The 20,201-nt window shown below is 52.6% G+C and overlaps 1 protein-coding gene across 3 annotated transcripts in view; it reads right to left on the bottom strand.

Moving 5' to 3' along the window:
- The window catches only part of THEMIS2 (thymocyte selection associated family member 2), a 31,599-nt gene that overhangs the window by 2,458 nt on the left and 8,940 nt on the right, over positions 1-20,201 (bottom strand). The window contains exons 1-5 of one of the 3 annotated variants that reach the window (XM_073317622.1): positions 19,002-19,175; positions 16,849-16,989; positions 6,120-6,530; positions 3,569-4,620; positions 1,988-2,165 (exon numbers count right to left, since the gene is read on the bottom strand). In XM_073317622.1, coding sequence (XP_073173723.1) covers positions 1,988-2,165; positions 3,569-4,620; positions 6,120-6,530; positions 16,849-16,975 — 1,768 coding nt within the window. In that variant the 5' untranslated portion in view covers positions 16,976-16,989; positions 19,002-19,175. Of the gene's footprint in view, positions 1-1,987; positions 2,166-3,568; positions 4,621-6,119; positions 6,531-16,848; positions 16,990-19,001; positions 19,176-20,201 lie in introns of those variants that run through there. The other 2 variants (XM_073317621.1, XM_073317623.1) reach the window with 2 other exon arrangements.

Raw genomic sequence — 20,201 nt, 5'->3', positions numbered from 1 at the left:
TCAGATCAAAAATTTCCTGCTGAAAATGGTGTTTTCTGAAAAATGACTATATATTCCCATGAAAAATTTAATTTTTGTCAGCAAAAATTTTCTAAACAAAAATTGTAATCTAATTTCTTTTCAAATTAAATTTTAATTTTAATTTTTGAAATAATTTTTTTTGAGCCTTCAGGTTTTTTCCCCCTTTCTCACTCTTTTGTTTGTTTGTTACTGAATGCAGTAGAATGAATAAGGTCTAGAATTTTTTTCCCTCCCTTTTCTCCTCTGTAAGTTGTCAAATATTTGCCAACTTTAGAAAAGTTACCAAGGGACAAAAGGAGAAATGAAACTGTCATTCTATTACTTGGCAGCTTTTTCAAAGTTGAAGAGTGCCCCAAGGGTCGGTCCTGGGGCCGGTTTTATTCAATATCTTCATAAATGATCTGGAGGATGGTGTGGATTGCACTCTCAGCAAATTTGCGGATGATACTAAACTGGGAGGAGTGGTAGATACGCTGGAGGGGAGGGATAGGATACAGAAGGACCTAGACCAATTGGAAGATTGGGCCAAAAGGAATCTGATGAGGTTCAATAAGGATAAGTGCAGGGTCCTGCACTTAGGACGGAAGAACCCAATGCACAGCTACAGACTAGGGACCGAATGGCTAGGCAGCAGTTCTGCGGAAAAGGACCTAGGGGTGACAGTGGACGAGAAGCTGGATATGAGTCAGCAGTGTGCCCTTGTTGCCAAGAAGGCCAATGGCATTTTGGGATGTATAAGTAGGGGCATAGCGAGCAGATCGAGGGACGTGATCGTTCCCCTCTATTCGACATTGGTGAGGCCTCATCTGGAGTACTGTGTCCAGTTTTGGGCCCCACACTTCAAGAAGGATGTGGATAAATTGGAGAGAGTCCAGCAAAGGGCAACAAAAATGATTAGGGGACTGGAACACATGAGTTATGAGGAGAGGCTGAGGGAGCTGGGATTGTTTAGCCTGCAGAAGAGAAGAATGAGGGGGGATTTGATAGCCGCTTTCAACTACCTGAAAGGGGGTTCCAAAGAGGATGGCTCTAGGCTGTTCTCAATGGTAGCAGATGACAGAACGAGGAGTAATGGTCTCAAGTTGCAGTGGGGGAGGTTTAGATTGGATATTAGGAAAAACTTTTTCACTAAGAGGGTGGTGAAACACTGGAATGCGTTACCTAGGGAGGTGGTAGAATCTCCTTCCTTAGAGGTTTTTAAGGTCAGGCTTGACAAAGCCCTGGCTGGGATGATTTAACTGGGAATTGGTCCTGCTTTGAGCAGGGGGTTGGACTAGATGACCTTCTGGGGTCCCTTCCAACCCTGATATTCTATGATTCTATGATTCTATGATTTGAAACACGACAGACTGGAAAAAGAAAGAAAAAAAGGACTGTGTGAGGAAAACCCTGGACCACATTCATTTTATTGCACTCTGGCAAAAAGGGGGAGAACTAAATTTTGAATATTCAAATTTTTTAGTAAAACAATTTAAATAAAGTTTTTACAAAAAGTGCAAAATGGGTCCATTTCAACCCTTTGAAACAGGAAGAAATTCCAAACGGCCCAATGTGTTGCAAAGTGGTTTTTCCATTTCTTGGTCAAATCTAATCTCTATGCAGGCTGATAGGGGCTGGAATGTTGATGCTGCAGAGGCAGGGGAAACCCCCTAATAACGAACTTCCGGGCCCCTGCAATGGTCAAACACTCCCAGACCCCCTCTCCAGCTCCTGGCTTCTGGTTCCCACTGCAGGAAGCAAGTAATTGTTTCCCACTCGCCTTTTTAGAATTGTATCCAACATTGTGTCCCAAGCAATGGGGGCATCATGTCACAGCCCAGTAGCTCGCACCATCAGAAAAGTTTCCAGCCTAAGTTTTCCCTTAGCTTAATCAGATTAGTCCTAATAATTTTGCCACAGTGCATCACTCTGTGCACTTCCTTTTCATCCTTTGTGCTACAGCAGCATGTCTATTGGACAGTCTTACCTCTGGCCTCTTTGAAGGGTTTAGTAGGCTTAGGGGCCATCTGCGAGCCAGTGTGATGTAGCGAGTACTCATTCGGGGAGCTCCGGACAATCGGCCGACTCCTCGCATTCCTAGGCTTGGAGGATGGCGGCACAGACTCCTCGGGTATGCACTTTGACTTGGACAAAGGGGGCAGTGGCTAATGGGAAGAGGAATAAGATGGATTTTAAAAATGAAAGGCTGTAGTCCCGTCTGTTGAAGATGCTGGTAGCGGGGTGTGTGGACTGCAAGCAATGGGATAGTTGCCAAGAAAATCCAGTCCCAAATGGACACCAGAGAGCCGGGGTGCAGGATTTCTGCTAGAATTTCTGCAGGGAAGTGGGGTGATCAGCAAGGACTCCAACCTCTGCAGGGGTCATAGAATCATAGAATCATAGAATCTCAGGGTTGGAAGGGACCCCAGAAGGTCATCTAGTCCAACCCCCTGCTCGAAGCAGGACCAATTCCCAGTTAAATCATCCCAGCCACGGCTTTGTCAAGCCTGACCTTAAAAACCTCTAAGGAAGGAGATTCTACCACCTCCCTAGGTAACGCATTCCAGTGTTTCACCACCCTCTTAGTGAAAAAGTTTTTCCTAATATCCAACCTAAACCTCCCCCGCTGCAACTTGAGACCATTACTCCTCGTTCTGTCATCTGCTACCATTGAGAACAGTCTAGAGCCATCCTCTTTGGAACCCCCTTTCAGGTAGTTGAAAGCAGCTATCAAATCCCCCCTCATTCTTCTCTTCTGCAGGCTAAACAATCCCAGCTCCCTCAGCCTCTCCTCATAACTCATGTGTTCCAGTCCCCTAATCATTTTTGTTGCCCTTTGCTGGACTCTCTCCAATTTATCCACATCCTTCTTGTAGTGTGGGGCCCAAAACTGGACACAGTACTCCAGATGAGGCCTCACCAATGTCGAATAGAGGGGAACGATCACGTCCCTTGATCTGCTCGCTATGCCCCTACTTATACATCCCAAAATGCCATTGGCCTTCTTGGCAACAAGGGCACACTGCTGACTCATATCCAGCTTCTCGTCCACTGTCACCCCTAGGTCCTTTTCCGCAGAACTGCTGCCTAGCCATTCGGTCCCTAGTCTGTAGCTGTGCATTGGGTTCTTCCGTCCTAAGTGCAGGACCCTGCACTTATCCTTATTGAACCTCATCAGATTTCTTTTGGCCCAATCCTCCAATTTGTCTAGGTCCTTCTGTATCCTATCCCTCCCCTCCAGCGTATCTACCACTCCTCCCAGTTTAGTATCATCCGCAAATTTGCTGAGAGTGCAATCCACACCATCCTCCAGATCATTTATGAAGATATTGAACAAAACCGGCCCCAGGACCGACCTTTGGGGCACTCCACTTGGTACCGGCTGCCAACTAGACATGGGTCCCCTTCTTTCCCAGCTCTTCCTGTGCTCTGCTGCCTGGCTGAGTACCACTGTGGTGGAGTAAAAGAGCTGCTCTGCCCAAAAGGAGGATAGGCAACAAAAGCATATATCACACACACACACACACCGCCCACCCCCTCCCTTGTATAAGAAGAATCAGATCGGTACCTTTGGTTTCTCAGTGACCTCTTTGGCTCCAGGTAGCTGGGTCCCTGCTTTGTCCCTGAACTCCTTTCTTTTGGGGGGCCGTGGTGGGGGAGCCTCATTGCTAGGCATCAGCTTTAGCAAATGATAATAAAAGGATTCTGTCAGCTCTTCGACTTTTGACCTGTCTGTCAGGGGTGTCTGTGGTGGGGCAGGCTCCTCTGTGAAGAACAGGGCCATGTCCAGCCACTGAGGGGGGATCTGGAAGCTCACTGACGGCGCCTCGCACAAGCTGGTCACTAAGAAGGGCTCAGTGATTCGCGCTTCCAGCCGCAGAGCGGAGAAAGAGCCCAGAACATCATTGGCAAGGGAAGAATCCTTGGTTGTCACCTTGACCTCGCAGGGCAGCTGAAGCTGCTCCACTATCTCAGGGAGGCTGTATCTCCTGCTGTCGCTGACCTCTTCCACAAAGCCGCCTTCCAGGTGCAGTGGCAGCATGAGCTCCTCGCTCTCCTCGTCCTCGCCGCTGTTCCTGCTGCACAGGAGGACGTTGATGGACTTGTGTTCTGCCTGCCTGCGGACCTGGGTCTTGGCCAGGTGCAGCACCTCCAGCCGGTCCCCCATGCTGAGAGATGGCAGATCCTCCTCGGTGCTCTCACAGTCTTTAGTCACCACCACCCGCAGGCACTTACCCATCCCCAGACTCGTTGTCAGGTCAAAGACTGTGGGGAACTCCCGGGGGCGTCTTCGAAATTTGCCCTGGTAGGTGCTGGAGAGCAGGAAGTGCCGGGAGCCCCTCCTGCCCTTGCTGGACGAGGCGAGAATCCTCCAGGCACAGCACTTGCCATGGATTTGGATCTTCTGCCCCTTCTGCAGGCGGGGAATCCAGTCATTCTCGAAGATAGGCAGGTTCTCAGGACCCTCCAGGATCTCAGCCTGCATGGGGAAGGCCCCCTCCAGCCCCAGGACCTCACTCAGCATCAGCGGCTTGATGAAGTGGATGTGTTGAGACTCCTCAGTGACATCCTCCACATCCACTTCCAGGGTGGAAGGGATTTTCACCACCTCCTTCCGCACTGCAGGGGGGAGACGCGCATCAGTGAGAGCCAGCAGTCCCAACCCCAGCCAGTGTCACCCCATTGACCCTGGTGATGGACCTGGGAATCAGGCCCCAGACGCTTTTGCAGCCTACAATAACCAGGGGTTATCTCCCTGCCAGGGAGACCCTGGGTCTCCACTGCTGCTCTTGTCCAGGCTGAGATGCTGGCAGGATGCACTGACCCTGGCTCCAATACTGGTTTAAACTCAGCATGGCAGCTGCCATCTTGATACCCTGGGGAATGAATAGGGGACATCCAGAGCTGAAAGCATGAGCTGCTGTAGCATGAGCTAAAGTTTCTACCTGGGCTAGATCAGAAGCCTGTCCTCTCTGGATCGGCACAGAGAGGTCCTGTAACACATTGATCAGTGGGTACAGAAACACAGTGTCTAGTTGCTTGCCCCCCTGGGGACAGAGTGCGTGTGTGTCTAACTACCTAGCCAATATGGACAGAGATAAATGTGTTAGGTCAGCGGTTCTCAAACTGTGGGTTGTGACCTGATTTTAATGGACTAGACGATTACATAGTCCCTCCTGGTCTTGGAATGTGGGAATCTATGAATCCAGGCTGGCAGTTCCTAGGTTCCCATGTAAATATCAGCATCATTACCATTCCATTGCTCATGTGAAAAAGGAGAGTGCGGGGTACAATTTACTGTGACTGCTCAGTTTGATGCCTTACATGGGTGGTGCTTGGGAGATGCCATGACTTATCCCACCCCCCAATCAAGAAGAAGCTGAGCCCAAGGAGCCCCATCAAGGTGAGCCAGGGCCAAGGAGCCCAGAGGAACCCAGGGGCAACACCGTCATATTTTGAAGACCTGCGCAATTTACTGTGGGCAGCAGCATCACATATTGGTTACACACACAGATGGGGCTTGGGAAAGTACTTCCATCTGGCTATCCAGTCTGGCCCACTGGCTTAGATTGGCTGATATGGACTATTTGGGTTCTTAATAGCTTCAGTTAATGATTTAAATAAATGCCTCAGTTCACTGAAAGGAAAGTTCTTCCCCCAACAAAGTCACCCAGAGACAGCAACACACACATTGAGATGGGCACACACAAGGGGGACCACCTTTGCTGAATGGAAATAAGGAAAAACGACAACTTTAGGGGACACTAAGGGACATTTTAGGGAAACCCCATTTCCCTTTGCACAGCATGGATTGTTCTCTCAAGTGTACAATACAATTATCATAAGCTTCAACTTAAAGTTTAAAACGTACTAATGATCCGTTTTAGTGCATTTCAGTACATCTTACAATAAGGGCTGGGTGATTGCCTTAAAGGACAAATCAATGAAATAAGGGGCTGCCCCTTAAAATAAAGGATGGCTGGTCACCCTAGCACACATTGAGACTCCAGGACACACCTCCCCCACAAACTGACCCAGAGGCACGGAGCCATACACACATCACTCCATCCAGCTCTCTCTCTCTCACATACCCGCCCCCCGGCTGCATCTGTACTCACTGTGCATTATCGCCTGCACCTCGTACACGGGGCAGAGGAGCAGTGAGTGCCTGCCGAGGGCAGAGCATTTCAGGCGCTGGCCCCTCAGGGCTCCCGACTCCAGTACCTGGCTCAGCGTGTAGCTCGGCTGCCCGCTGCACTCACAGAACTGGCCCTGGAAGGAGAAGGGGAGGCAGAACGAACGCTGTCCGTTCTGCCCCGTGGTTGTGCAGTTGGCAAACTCCTGGCCCTCATGCCTGGCCACTGAAAGCAAGGAAATGGGCTGGCCCTTGGGAATGAACTGCCCATCCACGGTCAAGTCAACTGCTGAGGCGAAGGTGAAGGGCATGTCCTGGAGCCCTGCTGGCCTGCTCCTGGCGAGCTTCTTCAAGCTCATGTATGACAGCTTGTCTCGGCTGGGCTGGAAATGCCCTGCAGGAGGGCCAGAGGGAGCTCACTGTTAGTGGGGAGGTAGGGTTGCCGCGTCTGGGATGATCCTGAGCCCATAACACTGGACAGTTGGCTGTGAGCACTGGAACCCAGGCAGGCTCCCCAGGACGGCTGCCTCAACAAAGGGATGGTGCTGGGAAACCCTGGCCAGGCAACCCTGAACCAGGGACCACAGGTGCCAACTTTTGTCGGCGCCAGAGGATGTTTGCGCCCTCCCCGCACCCCCACCCCATTAGATCCCTCCCAAAATCCCCACCCCAGCCCCGCCTCCGCCCCCAAGCTCGCCACGTTCCCCTTCCTCCCCAGGCTTGCCGCGCGACACAGCTGGGAGGGAGGTGGGAGAAGCAGGACCCAGGGCGCGCTCAGGGGCGGAGGCGGAGCGGAGGCAGAGGTGAGCTGGGGCGGACGGACGGGGGGGGGGAGCTGCCGGTGAGGGCTCTGCACCCACCAAATTTTCCCCGTGGTGCTCCAGCCTCAGAGCACCCACGGAGGTGGCACCTATGCCAGGGACCCTGGGAATGAGGAGCCTCAATGGAGCCTCGTCTGTACGCAAGCCTGAGCCAGGCTCAGATCCCAGCAGCGCCTGCGTGAAGGCCTGCCCCACCCCACCACCCACCCCACCAGGGCAGCGGGGCTGGGGATTAGCCACACCCGCCTCCGCAAGTGCGGCCAGAGTGGGGTGTGGCCTGGAGGCGATGGGCATGTGGGTGGGGGGCCGGTGCAGGGGCGTGGGTGGGCGCCCCTGGGTGAGGTGGGGGGTGTGGCCTGCGTGTGGTGGCCAGGATGTGTGTGTGGCTGGGGCATGTGTGTGGGACCTAGGGTTGCCAAGCTTCCGTTTTTCGACAGGAACATCCGGTCAAAAAGGGAACCTGGTGGCTGCTGACTGGGCCATTGAAAGTCCGCTCGGCGGCGCAGCAGAGCTAAGGCAGGCTCCCTACCTGGCTCCGTGTGGCTCCAGGAAGCAGCTGGCATGTCCCTGTGGCCCTTAGCTGCATGGAGGCTCCGCGCACTGCCCCCACCCTGAGCACCGGCTCCGCAGCTCCCATTGGCCGGGACCGTGGCCAGTCAGAGCTGCGGGTCTGTGCCTGCGGGCGAGGACAGTGCGCAGAGCCTCCCTGGCTACCCCGGCGCGTAGGAGCCAGAGGACATGTTGCCGCTTCCAGGAGCCGCCTCAGGGAAACAGTGCCTGGAGCCCACACTGTACCCTGAACCCCCTCCCCCAGCGCTGAGCCCCATCCCACACCCCAGCTCCCTCCCGGATCCACTCCACACTCCCTCCCCCAGCCCTGAGCCCTCTCCTGAACCCAAACTCCCTTCCAGAGCCTGCACCCCCTTCCACACTCCAAACCCCTTGGCCTGGTGTGGGTTCTGGGCTGGGGCAGGGGTTGGGGTGTGGGCAAAGGGGGGAATTCTGCTGCTTCCGGGAGCTGCGCGGAGCCAGGGCAGGCAGGGAGCTTGCCTTGGCTCCACTGAGCCACCGACTGGACTTTCAAAGGGCCAGTCAGCAGTGCTGACCGGAGCTGCCAGGGTCCCTTTCGACTGGACACCTGGCAATCCTAGACAAGCGTGTTCGGTTTTCTGCAATCAGAAAGCTGGCAACCCTTGCAGGGCCTGTTTGTGGTGGGGAGGCACTGTTCGGTTACATGTGGCTGGTGTGTGTGGGGGAGTGACGCCTATACGTCATGGCAGGATGCGTGTGTGGTCTATATATCCGGGTGGGGTGGGGTGGGAAGAGTGTGTGTGTGCTTATGGCTGGGGTGAGGATGGCCAGTAGATAATGGCAGGGGTGGGGGTATGTGACGAGGCTGGTGTGTGTGTGTATGCTGGGGTGCGAATGGCCTGTAGGTAGTGGTGTGTGTGTGTGTGTGTGTGTGTAAGGGGACTGTTGGCACCTCACTAACACTCACTGGGGGGTTTTGGTTGATCGCTCCCAGCACTAAAAGAAAGGGGAAGGGCGGATGGGAAATCAGGACCCTGAGACTGACAGTCCCCAGGAACAATGAGGAGAGGCCAGTGCTCCAGGTCAGCCTGATTAACAGGGTGGGCAGGCACATAAGGGAGTCAGGAGGCCGGGGGGTCCCAGTCTCCTGTGAGCTGGAATTGCCTGGAACAGAGTGGGGCCGAGCTAAGGGGAGAGCAGCGGCCCGAGCTGAGCAGGGGAGCAGAGCCGGGCCAGCCAGAGAGCCGGAGAAGCAGCCCAGGGAGCAGATCCTGTGCTGGGAGCAGAGCTGCAGCCACAGAGCAGGGTGTGGTGAGCAACTGGGGCCAAGCAAGGGGGGCCTTGGGCAAAGGGCCCAGCGCAGAGAGACACCCCCAGCCAAGGGTCCTTGCAGGCCAGACTGGGAGGGGTATCTGAACCCGACGGGGGGCTGACCCTGGGAAGAAGGGTCCCACCACCCAAAGCCTGGAGGTGTGTGGCCAACACCATTGCAAGCGTCCAACCCGCAGCATCCCTGCAGCACGGCCGGGGCCTGGGACTTACAAGGAACAGACTCTGAACTGCCCTGACATTCCAGAGACACTGTTTGTGATGTTCCCTGCCACAGAGCGGGGTGTGTTGGATCATATTAAAGAAGTTCTGTATTAAAATCACAAATGAGTTTGATTCCCCAGAGTTTCAATTCCAGGGTATTACTAATTAAGAGGTCTCTTGGTTTTTGGTACTGTTTCTCTCCCTCTATGTGTGAAACTTGCAAGCTGCTAATTGTGTTAGTGCATTCTAAGACTGAGTCTGTTCTCAAAGCAATTCACAGAGAGAGAGACTCAAAGCAATACTCCAACAACAGAAACAGCACCCAGAGACTCCCCGCCCTTTTGTTGTATTAACAATTGTGATTAAAATAGAGATAGAGGATGTATGTGGTGGATGCTTGGTGTGGATAATAACTGAATGATCAGGGAGGTGCCAGCCTAAGAATCCAGTGTCCATCGGCTGAAGAAGGCGTCAAGTGGAAATAACCAGAGGACCCCCCCCGGAGGGCAGACTGGAATCCACCCAACAGCCTCAAGGATGGGAGAACCAAAGAACAAGATAACATCTTGGAGCCGTCAGGAATGTGCTATCTGCTGATTGATTCAGCAACAGCATGATGAAGCAATTCCCATAGACTGGCATAGGAAGAAATTCCTATAAAAATAGACTCTAAAAAGTGAGAACTTTGGGGTCTGATTCTGCAAACCAACTTCCAGGAGCATCAGATGAGCATCTGACAAGGCCCTGCTCCCTCCTCATGTCCAGGCCACCTGGCCAGTGACTTGGCATGAGCAACTCTAAGGCTGGTAACTATGATAACAACCTTGCAGAACCTGTGTGTGTGGGTGTGTGTGTGTGTGTGTTTGTATGAATGAATGTGAGAATAAATATGAGATTGAATGGAATGTTATAGCTATAACTAACTGCTTACTATGATTCTTTCTGTATTCACAATAAATGTGGTGTTTTGCCTTTTTCCCTTTAATAAGATCCTGCTGGTTTTTATTTTATTGGTACAACATTTTGGTGGAGAATTGCGAAAGGGGGAATATTGGTAAAAAACCTCAGTTATTGTAAATATTGGTGTGCACACCGCCAGCTCTAGTGAGCTAGGCATTTCTATTAGGTTAACCAGACCTGCTGGCCTCCGAGAAGGTAGCAGGGGACCTGCTGGCCTCCGAGAAGGTAGCAGGAAAAACAGATTAAACCAGACCTGCTGGCCTCTGAGAAGGTAGCAGGGGACCTGCTGGCCTCCGAGAAGGTAGCAGGAAAAACAGATTAAACTAGACCTGCTGGCCTCTGGGAAGGTAGCAGGGGACCTGCTGGCCTCCGAGAAGGTAGCAGGGAAGAACAGGTTAACCGGACCTGCTGGCCTCTGAGAAGGTAGCAGGGGACCTGCTGGCCTCCGAGAAGGTAGCAGGAAAAACAGATTAAACTAGACCTGCTGGCCTCTGGGAAGGTAGCAGGGGACCTGCTGGCCTCCGAGAAGGTAGCAGGGAAGAACAGGTTAACTGGACCTGCTGGCCTCCGAGAAGGTAGCAGGGAGAAACAGGTTAACCAGACCTGCTGGCCTCCGAGAAGGTAGCAGGGAGAAATAGGTTAACTGGACCTGCTGGCCTCTGGGAAGGTAGCAGGGGACCTGCTGGCCTCCGGGAAGGTAGCAGGGGAAAAACGCATAGATTAAGCTATGATTTCAGAATCTAGGCTGTGTCACTTGCTAAGTAATACCAGCAGTGAGAAAGAGATTGAAATATCCATGTTAAGATGTTTAAAAGAAAACAGGGTAAGCCAGTACTAGAGGGAGGAATGGAGTCAGAAGGAACTCCAACCTCACCTTTTGTTAAAGAAATTACACCTTTTAAACAAATCCTTCAAAAATTTGGGCACAGTCCTTGGACTAAACAAGCCCTAGCTGATGTCTGCACTATTTCGGACCTAGAGGATAGATTGGCTCAGTATATCCTCATATACAAACCTTCTAGTGCTGCCAAAAGAGATGCAGCAGCAATTTGGTTGTTGTGGGAGGCATGTAAGGATTCTTCCCTCCGCTTGTCTTCATGTAAAGAGGAAAAGGCACAAATGGAAAAGGGAGCAGACAATTGGAAGGTGCTGGCTACAAATATCCAAAGCCAGCTGAAAATAGTGAAAGAGGCACTTCAGGAATACAAAAAGAGTGAAAAAGTTAACTCTGCAGAGGCTGGAGGGAGGCAGGTAAAGGGGGAGAAGGTCCTATGTACGGCACCCCCAGGCATAATTACAAAGAGAAAAGAGAGTAAAAAAAAAAAAAAGTTAACTCTGCAGAGGCTGGAGGGAATTAAGCAGTTAAACTTTGTATTTCACCCAAACAACTTTTAACCAAAAATGTTAAAAAGGAAAAGTGTTAGAGCATTCTTGGTTTCTTTGCAGCCATTCTGAAAGAAAAATGGGCCCTTTTCCAAAGGAATGTCTGTAAATTAGCCAGGCAAAAATAAACTATCTGATTAAAATCATTTGACTGGACAATTTAGTCAAATTTGCTAAAAGAACATAAGAGGGTTCTATTGGAACTTAACTGCCTCAAATGTATAAAGGGAATGTAAGATGTAAAAAACAGAGCAGTGTGGAAGGGATGTTAAGGAAAAGAAAATGTGTATGTATCTGTCTGAGTGTGTGTAAATATGTAAAGTTCTAAGGACCAGTTAGTTTTGTTTTTGTTTTAAATAATGCCACTAAAAATCCATTTGACTCTTTAATTCAAAGTTGCAAAACTGACAGACCTTTTTGCTAGACACAGGTAATTAGTGTTGTTTGGCTTTGGGATTTGGCATTTAACCCTTAAAAGGTAACTCAAATGCTTTACAAAATTTAAAATGTTTTTAAGTTGTGGCTGCAGCAGGGCAGTCAAAATCAGGAGAATATAAAAAAAAAAATTTGGATTCTTTTTGTTTGTTTGTTTTTGTAACAAAATAGCAGATGAGAGTTGTAGTAAAAAAAAAATTAAAAAAAGACAGTGCCTCTCTGAAGCAACAGCAGGGGTGAGGTGCACAAAACAAAAAGAAGCAATGTTAGAAACACTGAGTCTTAAAATGGCTCTGAGTAATCAGACTGTCACTTTGATAAAGGTACATGAAAACTCTGTAAGCAAAAAAAGAAATAGTGACACCTTATGTAAAAATGGATCTGGATAATGTTATAGAAGTTAAACTATGGAAGGAATGTGCATTTGCCCCAGAACATGTGCAGGGTATATTGTAGAAGGGGCAAAAGAAATGCAAACATACCATGCTACTTAATTGAAATGCTATTAGGGCTCCAAAGGGAGCCACAATAGGTTGGGTTTTCTTTTTCAGATTGCTGTGTGTTTTGGAAGCAGAAGTTAAAAGTAATCAAAACTCTGGTGAAAGTTGATTGTGTCCCTTTTAAGATAGAGTCTCTGAGCTGCTGATGGCTTTAAATCCAAAAGCAGGAAGTTTCTGTGAAAATGCAAATTACCTAAATGATAAAGGAAGGAAAGAACTAGCAGCACAAAGGAGCTGCAGATAAAGGACATACCTGGTCAGCAAACAAATTGTCTAAATAAAAGGCATGGGATAACAAGATAATTTTAATAAATTTAATGATAATAAGTATCCCTGTAACAATGTATAGTGTGTATGATTTTTGGAAAAATCCTTTAAGGTCGTATGGTAATGATGCTTCTCAGTTATTACCTGTAAATACAACTTAAAGCTTAACACAGCAGGAAAAACATTATAAACTTGGTCTGCTGTATAAGAAGGAAAACTCAGGGATTTAATGACTAAACAGTGGGATAATTTCCCCATAACCCTTAAAAGATAAAAGCCTTTGAAACCTGGCCTGCCTATAGAACAAAAACAGGAAAATATGGGGGCAATTTCTCTGTTTTGCCTGCAATCAGCAAGGGTATTTGTAAAAGAAATATTTTAAGCAATAATCTGCCACCCCAAAAGGGGTAGAAACATGTTCTTTTTGTCTGTCAGAAAATCAGGAAAAGCTGCCAGCTGAAAAGCAACCCAATACCATGAATCTACTGTCACAATAGAAATTGTGTTCTGTGTTCTATGTTTTGTCTTGTGTTTTGTGTTGTTGCTAGCACTGTTGTGTGTTTAAAAAAAAAAATACTGAAGACCTGCAGGAACTTAAAAATAAATTAAGCTTTCTGTCCCAGCTACAGGACAGCCTGATACAAAAACAAGTACATGCCAATGTAGACTTGGTCCAAATTGGTCTGGGTAACCTAGAAGGCCGATGGAATCTTTAGTAATGGCTTAATACTACCACATGGCTTATCCATAAGAAAAAAAATATATTAGAAATAGGAAACTACACAGCCATAGCTATGGGATGCACTGAAATGCAGATACTTGCACTAGCTACTTTGGAACACAAAATGTTCTGGGTCCTATTGGGAAATATTAAGGGTTTGGTGCATTTGTTAAAACAAAGAAAGAGATCATTGTTTGACACTTATCAATATGAATGGATGCAATATGTTTCCAGTATTGTAAACCAGACTTGTGTTAATGGGAGAAATTGTTGTCAAAATTGCACACCAACAGTCCCTGGAGGCAAAGGTATTGAAGGTTAACCCACTCCCCATATTACACATGGGATCCTTCTGGCTACCCTGGACCTTGAGCCAGTGGGCTGGGGAGGGAGGGAAGCTATTGGACACTAGATGTTGTATTGAATGGACTCCTCAAAAGTGGGTGTGCCTCACCTTGCCTGTTGCCCCAGAACCTTGTAGTAAAGATACATCACTAGGATCATGTATGTGGCATGAATTGGAATCACAAACTCAAATTGCCTCGCAGTACTTTCTCTTTAATAGGCTACATAGAAAGTGACACTGACGATTATAAATCTTAGTGTCAAAAGGGGGATTATGTTGGATCATATTAAAGAAGTTCTGTATTAAACTCACAAATGAGTTTGATTCCCCAGAGTTTCAATTCCAGGGTATTACTAATTAAGAGGTCTCTTGGTTTTTGGTGCTGTTTCTCTCCCTCCATGCGTGAAACTTGCAAGCTGCTAATTGCGTTAGTACATTCTAAGACAGAGTCTGTTCTCAAAGCAATTCACAGAGAGAGAGACTCAAAGCAATACTCTAACAACAGAAACAGCACCCAGAGACTCCCCGCCCTTTTGTTGTATTAACCATTGTGATTAAAATAGAGATAGAGGATGTATGTGGTGGATGCTTGGTGTGGATAATAACTGAATGATCAGGGAGGTGCCAGCCTAAGAATCCAGTGTCCATCGGCTGAAGAAGGCGTCAAGTGGAAATAACCAGAGGACCCCACCCGGAGGGCAGACTGGAATCCACCCAACAGCCTCAAGAATGGGAGAACCAAAGAACAAGATAACATCTTGGAGCCGTCAGGAATGTGCTATCTGCTGATTGATTCAGCAACAGCATGATGAAGCAATTCCCATAGACTGGCATAGGAAGAAATTCCTATAAAAATAGACTCTAAAAAGTGAGAACTTTGGGGTCTGATTCTGCAAACCAACTTCCAGGAGCATCAGATGAGCATCTGACAAGGCCCTGCTCCCTCCTCATGTCCAGGCCACCTGGCCAGTGGCTTGGCATGAGCAACTCTAAGGCTGGTAACTATGATAACAACCTTGCAGAACCTGTGTGTGTGGGTGTGTATGTGTGTGTGGGTGTGTTTGTATGAATGAATGTGTGAATAAATATGAGATTGAATGGAATGTTATAGCTATAACTAACTGCTTACTATGATTCTTTCTGTATTCACAATAAATGTGGTATTTTGCCTTTTTCCCTTTAATAAGATCCTGCTGGTTTTTATTTTATTGGTATAACAGGTGATGTGTTTCCTTTAACCGTTCCCATTTTTCCTTATTCTTTTTAAAATTAATTGTTGATTAAACAACTTGTGTTTGTTTTAAATTGATGTAATGATCAGTGAGGCAGGGAAGTGCCCAGTGCAGAGAGAGTACCCCGGGGTGGGGACACCCTAGCCCCTGTCCTAGGTGACCACAGCAGAGTTGGGGGTCGAGCCCCCCAGGAATCCTGGGCCCATCCTTGTTGGGGTTGCGAGGACTCTGCCAGGCAGGAGAGTGGAAGGGGAGTCCTCAAGGGCAGGGAGGCCTCTGGGTAAAGGAAGTGGGAGCGAGGATCCTTTTGCTAGCCCACTTCACTGGGAGAGCGCAAAAGCCACGAAAGTTCCCCACAATAGTGGGACCAATCTCCCGCTTACATATGGCTGGGGTGCGGATGGCCGGGAGGCAGTGGGGTGTGTGTGTATGATTGGGGTGCGGATGGCCGGGAGGCAGTGGGGTGTGTGTGTGTGTGATTGGGGTGCGGATGGCCGGGAGGCAGTGGGGTGTGTGTGTATGATTGGGGTGTGGATGGCCGGGAGGCAGTGGGGTGTGTGTGTGTGATTGGGTGTGTGTATGATTGGGGTGCGGATGGCCGGGAGGCAGTGGTGTGTGTGTGTGTGATTGGGTGTGTGTATGATTGGGGTGTGGATGGCCGGGAGGCAGTGGGGTGTGTGTATATGATTGGGGTGCGGATGGCCAGGAGGCAGTGGTGTGTGTGTGTGTGATTGGGTGTGTGTATGATTGGGGTGTGGATGGCCGGGAGGCAGTGGGGTGTGTGTGTGTGATTGGGGTGTGGATGGCCGGGAGGCAGTGGGGTGTGTGTGTATGATTGGGGTGCGGATGGCCGGGAGGCAGTGGGGTGTGTGTGTATGATTGGGGTGCGGATGGCCGGGAGGCAGTGGGGTGTGTGTGTGTGATTGGGGTGTGGATGGCCGGGAGGCAGTGGGGTGTGTGTGTATGATTGGGGTGCGGATGGCCGGGAGGCAGTGGGGTGTGTGTGTGTGATTGGGGTGCGGATGGCCGGGAGGCAGTGGGGTGTGTGTGTATGATTGGGGTGCGGATGGCTGGGAGGCAGTGGGGTGTGTGTGTGTGATTGGGTGTGTGTATGATTGGGGTGCGGATGGCCGGGAGGCGGTGGTGTGTGTGTATATGATTGGGGTGCGGATGGCCGGGAGGCAGTGGGGTGTGTGTGTATGATTGGGGTGCGGATGGCCGGGAGGCAGTGGTGTGTGTGTGTGAGGGGGAGGATGGGGTGTGGATGGCCGGGAGGCAGTGGGGTGTGTGTGTGTGATTGGGTGTGTGTATGATTGGGGTGCGGATGGCCGGGAGGCAGTGGTGTGTGTGTATGATTGGGGTGCGGATGGCCGGGAGGCAGTGGGGTGTGTGTGTGTGATTGGGTGTGTGTATGATTGGGGTGTGGATGGCCGGGAGGCAGTGGGGTGTGTGTGTATGATTGGGTGTGTGTATGATTGGGGTGCGGATGGCCGGGAGGCAGTGGGGTGTGTGTGTATGATTGGGGTGCGGATGGCTGGGAGGCAGTGGGGTGTGTGTGTGTGATTGGGTGTGTGTATGATTGGGGTGCGGATGGCCGGGAGGCAGTGGTGTGTGTGTGTGAGGGGGAGGATGGGGTGTGGATGGCCGGGAGGCAGTGGGGTGTGTGTGTGTAATTGGGTGTGTGTATGATTGGGGTGCGGATGGCCGGGAGGCAGTGGGGTGTGTGTATGATTGGGGTGTGGATGGCCGGGAGGCAGTGGGGTGTGTGTATGATTGGGGTGCGGATGGCCGGGAGGCAGTGGGGTGTGTGTATGATTGGGGTGTGGATGGCCGGGAGGCAGTGGGGTGTGTGTGTATGATTGGGGTGCGGATGGCCGGGAGGCAGTGGTGTGTGTGTGTGAGGGGGAGGATGGGGTGTGGCTGGGTGGGTGGCTGGGTGCCTACCTGCAGTAGGCTAAGTGGGCATGGGGTGTCCCAGTTTACCTGTGAAGTTCAGAGGCAGCTCCGTTGCTTGCCCAGTCTCTGGATCCTCACAGGTGATCTTCTGCAGGCGAAGGCCAGTAATCTTTATCAGGTCCCCGGTTGATAAGCAGCACTCTCTGCCGCCCATCTCGTACACAGACCCTGCAGGGGAACGGGGAGGCGTTCACAGGTGTGTCTGTGGTTGCGGTCAGACTGCACTGGACCCGCACTGTCACCCAGCAAGGCCCTCGCCCCCCAGGAGGTACCACACCCTGGAGAAGGCCCCGCCGGAGAGGAAGGACAGCCCAGCCCTGCTCTGCCACAGACATCCTGCGAGACCCAGCGCCTCCGAACTGCTCAGGTGCCTAACTCCCATTGATTTCAGTGGGAATCGGGTGCCTAGTTACCTCTGGGGTTCTGGACCTTAGTCTCTCTGGGCCTCAGCTCCCCATCAGTAGAGTGGGGCTAGAGCTTTGTTGCACCACACGGGGGCAAACACAAGAAAGACTGTGAGGTTCCCAGATATGCCAGTGCTGGGCCCGCATCAGTTCCCACCCTCGGCAGCCAGAACCTGTTGGCTAACCAGCGATAGCCGGCGGAGGACGGCCACCAGGCCCGGCAGGAGGGGGGCGGCTGCACAGGCCTGCAATCCAGGCCAGGGAGCATGCTCCTGGGTGGGGCAGGGGACCCCTCCAGCCAGCAGTAGGACTGAGGAGGGCTGAGAAGGGGGTGGGTGTGGAGCAAGGGCAAGAAGGTCTCCCTGTGGGCAGTGACTGTGATCCCGTGAGCCTTTCCCCTCCGGAAAGAGGGACGTTCACATTAACGGGCAACACTGGGGCCGTGGCTGCAACACGGCAGCTGGGGGGAGAGGCGGCACTTCCTGAGCCGGAGAAACGGCGAGCTGGGAGAGCACCCTGCAGAGACTGCCCCACCCAAGGGTGCGGTCACTGCAGACAGCAAGGCCATGGGAGCACTAGGCCCAGGCCTTCTGCGGCTCAGGGGTTGAGGGGCCCCACTGCAAATGATGCCGGCTCCCAGGACCTGGGTACCAGCCCGACCTGGCCTGGACACCAGCAACTGTAACAAAAGTCTCGACCTGAGCCGGGAGACAGCTGACAGAGAACCCCCAGGCTTCCAGGATGGAGCCACCTGTGGGGGACCGGTCGCACCGGCTGGAGGCGGGGGTGGGGGGCCAGTCGAGCCGGCTGGAGGCGGGGGTGGGGGGCCAGTCGAGCCGGCTGGAGGTGGGGGTGGGGAGCGAGTCATGCTGGCTCAAGGTGGGGGGGGGGGACAGACGAGCCAGCTGGAGGCGGGGGTGGGGGGCCAGTCGCACCGGCTGGAGGTGGGGGTGGGGAGCGAGTCATGCTGGCTCAAGGTGGGGGTGGGGGGGGACAGACGAGCCAGCTGGAGGCGGGGGTGGGGGGCCAGTCGAGCCGGCTGGAGGCCGGGGTGGGGGGCCAGTCGAGCTGGCTGGAGGTGGGGGTGGGGAGCCAGTCGAGCCGGCTGGAGGTGGGGGTGGGGGGGGCCAGTTGAGCTGGCTGGAGGCGGGGGTGGGGAGCCAGTCGAGCCGGCTGGAGGCGGGGGTGGGGGGCCAGTTGAGCCGGCTGGAGGCGGGGGTGGGGGGCCAGTCGCACCGGCTGGAGGTGGGGGTGGGGAGCGAGTCATGCTGGCTCAAGGTGGGGGTGGGGGGGGACAGACGAGCCAGCTGGAGGCGGGGGTGGGGGGCCAGTCGAGCCGGCTGGAGGCCGGGGTGGGGAGCCAGTCGAGCCGGCTGGAGGCGGGGGTGGGGGGCCAGTCGAGCCGGCTGGAGGCGGGGGTGGGGGGGGTCAGTCGAGCTGGCTGGAGGCGGGGGTGGGGGGGGTCAGTCGAGCTGGCTGGAGGCGGGGGTGGGGAGCCAGTCGAGCCGGCTGGAGGCAGGGGTGGGGGGCCAGTTGAGCCGGCTGGAGGCGGGGGTGGGGGGCCAGTCGAGCCAGCTGGAGGCGGGGGTGGGGGGGGCCAGTCGAGCCGGCTGGAGGTGGGGGTGGGGAGCCAGTCGAGCCGGCTGGAGGCGGGGGTGGGGGGCCAGTCGAGCCGGCTGGAGGCGGGGGTGGGGGGGCCAGTCGAGCTGGCTGGAGGCGGGGGTGGTGGGGCCAGTCGAGCCGGCTCGAGGTGGGGGTGGGGGGGAGCCATTGTACCTGCTGGAAGTGGGGGAGAGGAAGTGGCGAAAGTAGCTGAATTGTGGAGGCTCCTGGGGGGCACCTCTTGTTACCCCGCAAGGTGAAGGCAGGGCTGTCGCAGCCTGGAGGAGAGTGCTGGAGCGGCCAGCAGGCTGGTGGTGTGAAGGGGCTAGCACCCAGCCACCATGACAAGGCTCCCTGTTGCTAGAGACCGGGGGTAAAAAGGTGACTCACAGTCCTGGGTACCTCAAGAATTGTCACACCCTGCCCTCCCCCAGAGCTGCAGGCTGCCGGCCAGGCGTTCCCTCATATGTGCAGTGAAGCACACGGCCTAATGGCTATTTTAATACTTATGGGAAGCTGCTGACTAATTTTTCTCACACTGAATCATTTCCAGTTCTCATTCAGTGCCACTGAGACTAGCCACCCCCACGCAGAGCCAAGAGTTCTGCTTTTTCTGCGCCCTGCGTGGGAGTGATCCAGCAGAAAGGCTCTCAGCATCACAGCTGGTAACAGACTGTCAGGGCACCCCTGGGATGATGTTCTCTGGATCATTCTCCCTGCGTTGGCTCGAGCCAGGCCCCGAGTTCGTCCCAATGGCACGGGGACAGGAGATCAGTGCCTCCTGGTCCTGAGCAGCTTGTGGGGCTGCTTCCATCTGAGGCTGGAACTGGTTCCTCATTCCTAGTGCCTTATTCAGAGGCCAAAATGTTGTAAAAGTTCATCAGTGTAAGATTACATAAATGTCACCAAACGTGTGATTGGATTGTATAACTGGCTACGTTAGTAATTAATGCGTTATTAATTACTTACTGTCCAAATAAGGAATTGGCCCTTGATTGGCTGAGTGACCAAATAACTCTGGGTCACCCCAGGTGCCATGGCCCTGTGACCATCAGAAGGAGCTGGACATGCCATTCATTGTCCCAAAGCATTTTCTTTGGCCTGTGTCACAAGCGCCTCACCTCCGAAAACATACCTACCTGCATGGGCGGTGGGTATCGTGGGCCGGGGAAGGCTGTGCGTCCCCAAACAGCCTGGCCTGGCCCTGCCCACGCTGCACCCCCAGCTCCCCTCCTGCCTGCTCTTCTCTTCTGTGGCTGAGAGGCTGGAGCAGGCAGGCTGGGGCCTCAGTGTGCACAAGACCCCAGGGCTGAGGCCATACCATGCAGCCCATCCTCCCGGCACTGGGGCTGGGGACACATGGGGTGGGGGCGG

Source organism: Lepidochelys kempii, chromosome 19 (assembly GCF_965140265.1).
Source record: "Lepidochelys kempii isolate rLepKem1 chromosome 19, rLepKem1.hap2, whole genome shotgun sequence".
Taxonomy (NCBI): domain Eukaryota; kingdom Metazoa; phylum Chordata; order Testudines; family Cheloniidae; genus Lepidochelys; species Lepidochelys kempii.
Note: the sequence above shows the minus strand (reverse complement) of the source record. Positions and strands in the feature narration are given on the sequence as shown.